A 516-nucleotide genomic window follows, 5' to 3' on the forward strand; every position below is an offset into this window, starting at 1 on the left:
AGACGCCCACGCAGCCAGGAGCCAGCAGCAGCAGCCAGAGCAGCAGCAGCAGGAAGAGCAGCAGCAGCAGGGGGGACCAGGGTTTGCGAAGGAGTTATATGGCGACTTCAACCTGCAGTTGGGGCCCATAACGCGGAAGCTGTTTGCGGCACAGACCAAGCTGCTGGCTGTGATTAAAACAATCAAAAAGAACAGACTGGCGGGGGGATGTGAAGAGGAAGATTTCAACAACTGAACTGCGGCGGAGCTTCGAGGTGTTTATACTCGTCAGCTCAGCTCCTCTTTCTTTCCCCTGCATGCATGCATGCACACTCTTCTCTGCAGTTACAGCTGTTGCTGAGCGCACTTGTTTTCTCTCTTGGGTATATTGGAGTTTGTTTGCGCTGAATTTGAAGCTAAACTTTCACATATCTCTCTCGGTTGCCTCGGCTGTCTCGCCGCTCGGCTGCTTCGCTTCTCTTTTGTTTCAGTTTGTATACTTGGCTATCATACACTGCCCCGGGCACCTTCTTTTCC

The 516-nt window shown here is 52.5% G+C and overlaps 1 protein-coding gene across 1 annotated transcript in view; it reads left to right on the forward strand.

Moving 5' to 3' along the window:
* The window catches only part of EMH_0063680 (uncharacterized protein), a gene marked incomplete at both ends in the record, with an annotated part of 1,129 nt that extends 998 nt beyond the window's left edge, over nt 1-131 (forward strand). The window contains one exon of the mRNA XM_013501610.1: nt 1-131. Within this exon, the coding sequence (XP_013357064.1) occupies nt 1-131 (131 nt within the window).
* Between the last annotated feature and the right edge of the window lie 385 nt (nt 132-516).

The sequence above is a fragment of the Eimeria mitis genome, genomic scaffold, assembly GCF_000499745.2.
Source record: "Eimeria mitis Houghton genomic scaffold, Emh_scaff72, whole genome shotgun sequence".
NCBI classification, from domain to species: domain Eukaryota; phylum Apicomplexa; class Conoidasida; order Eucoccidiorida; family Eimeriidae; genus Eimeria; species Eimeria mitis.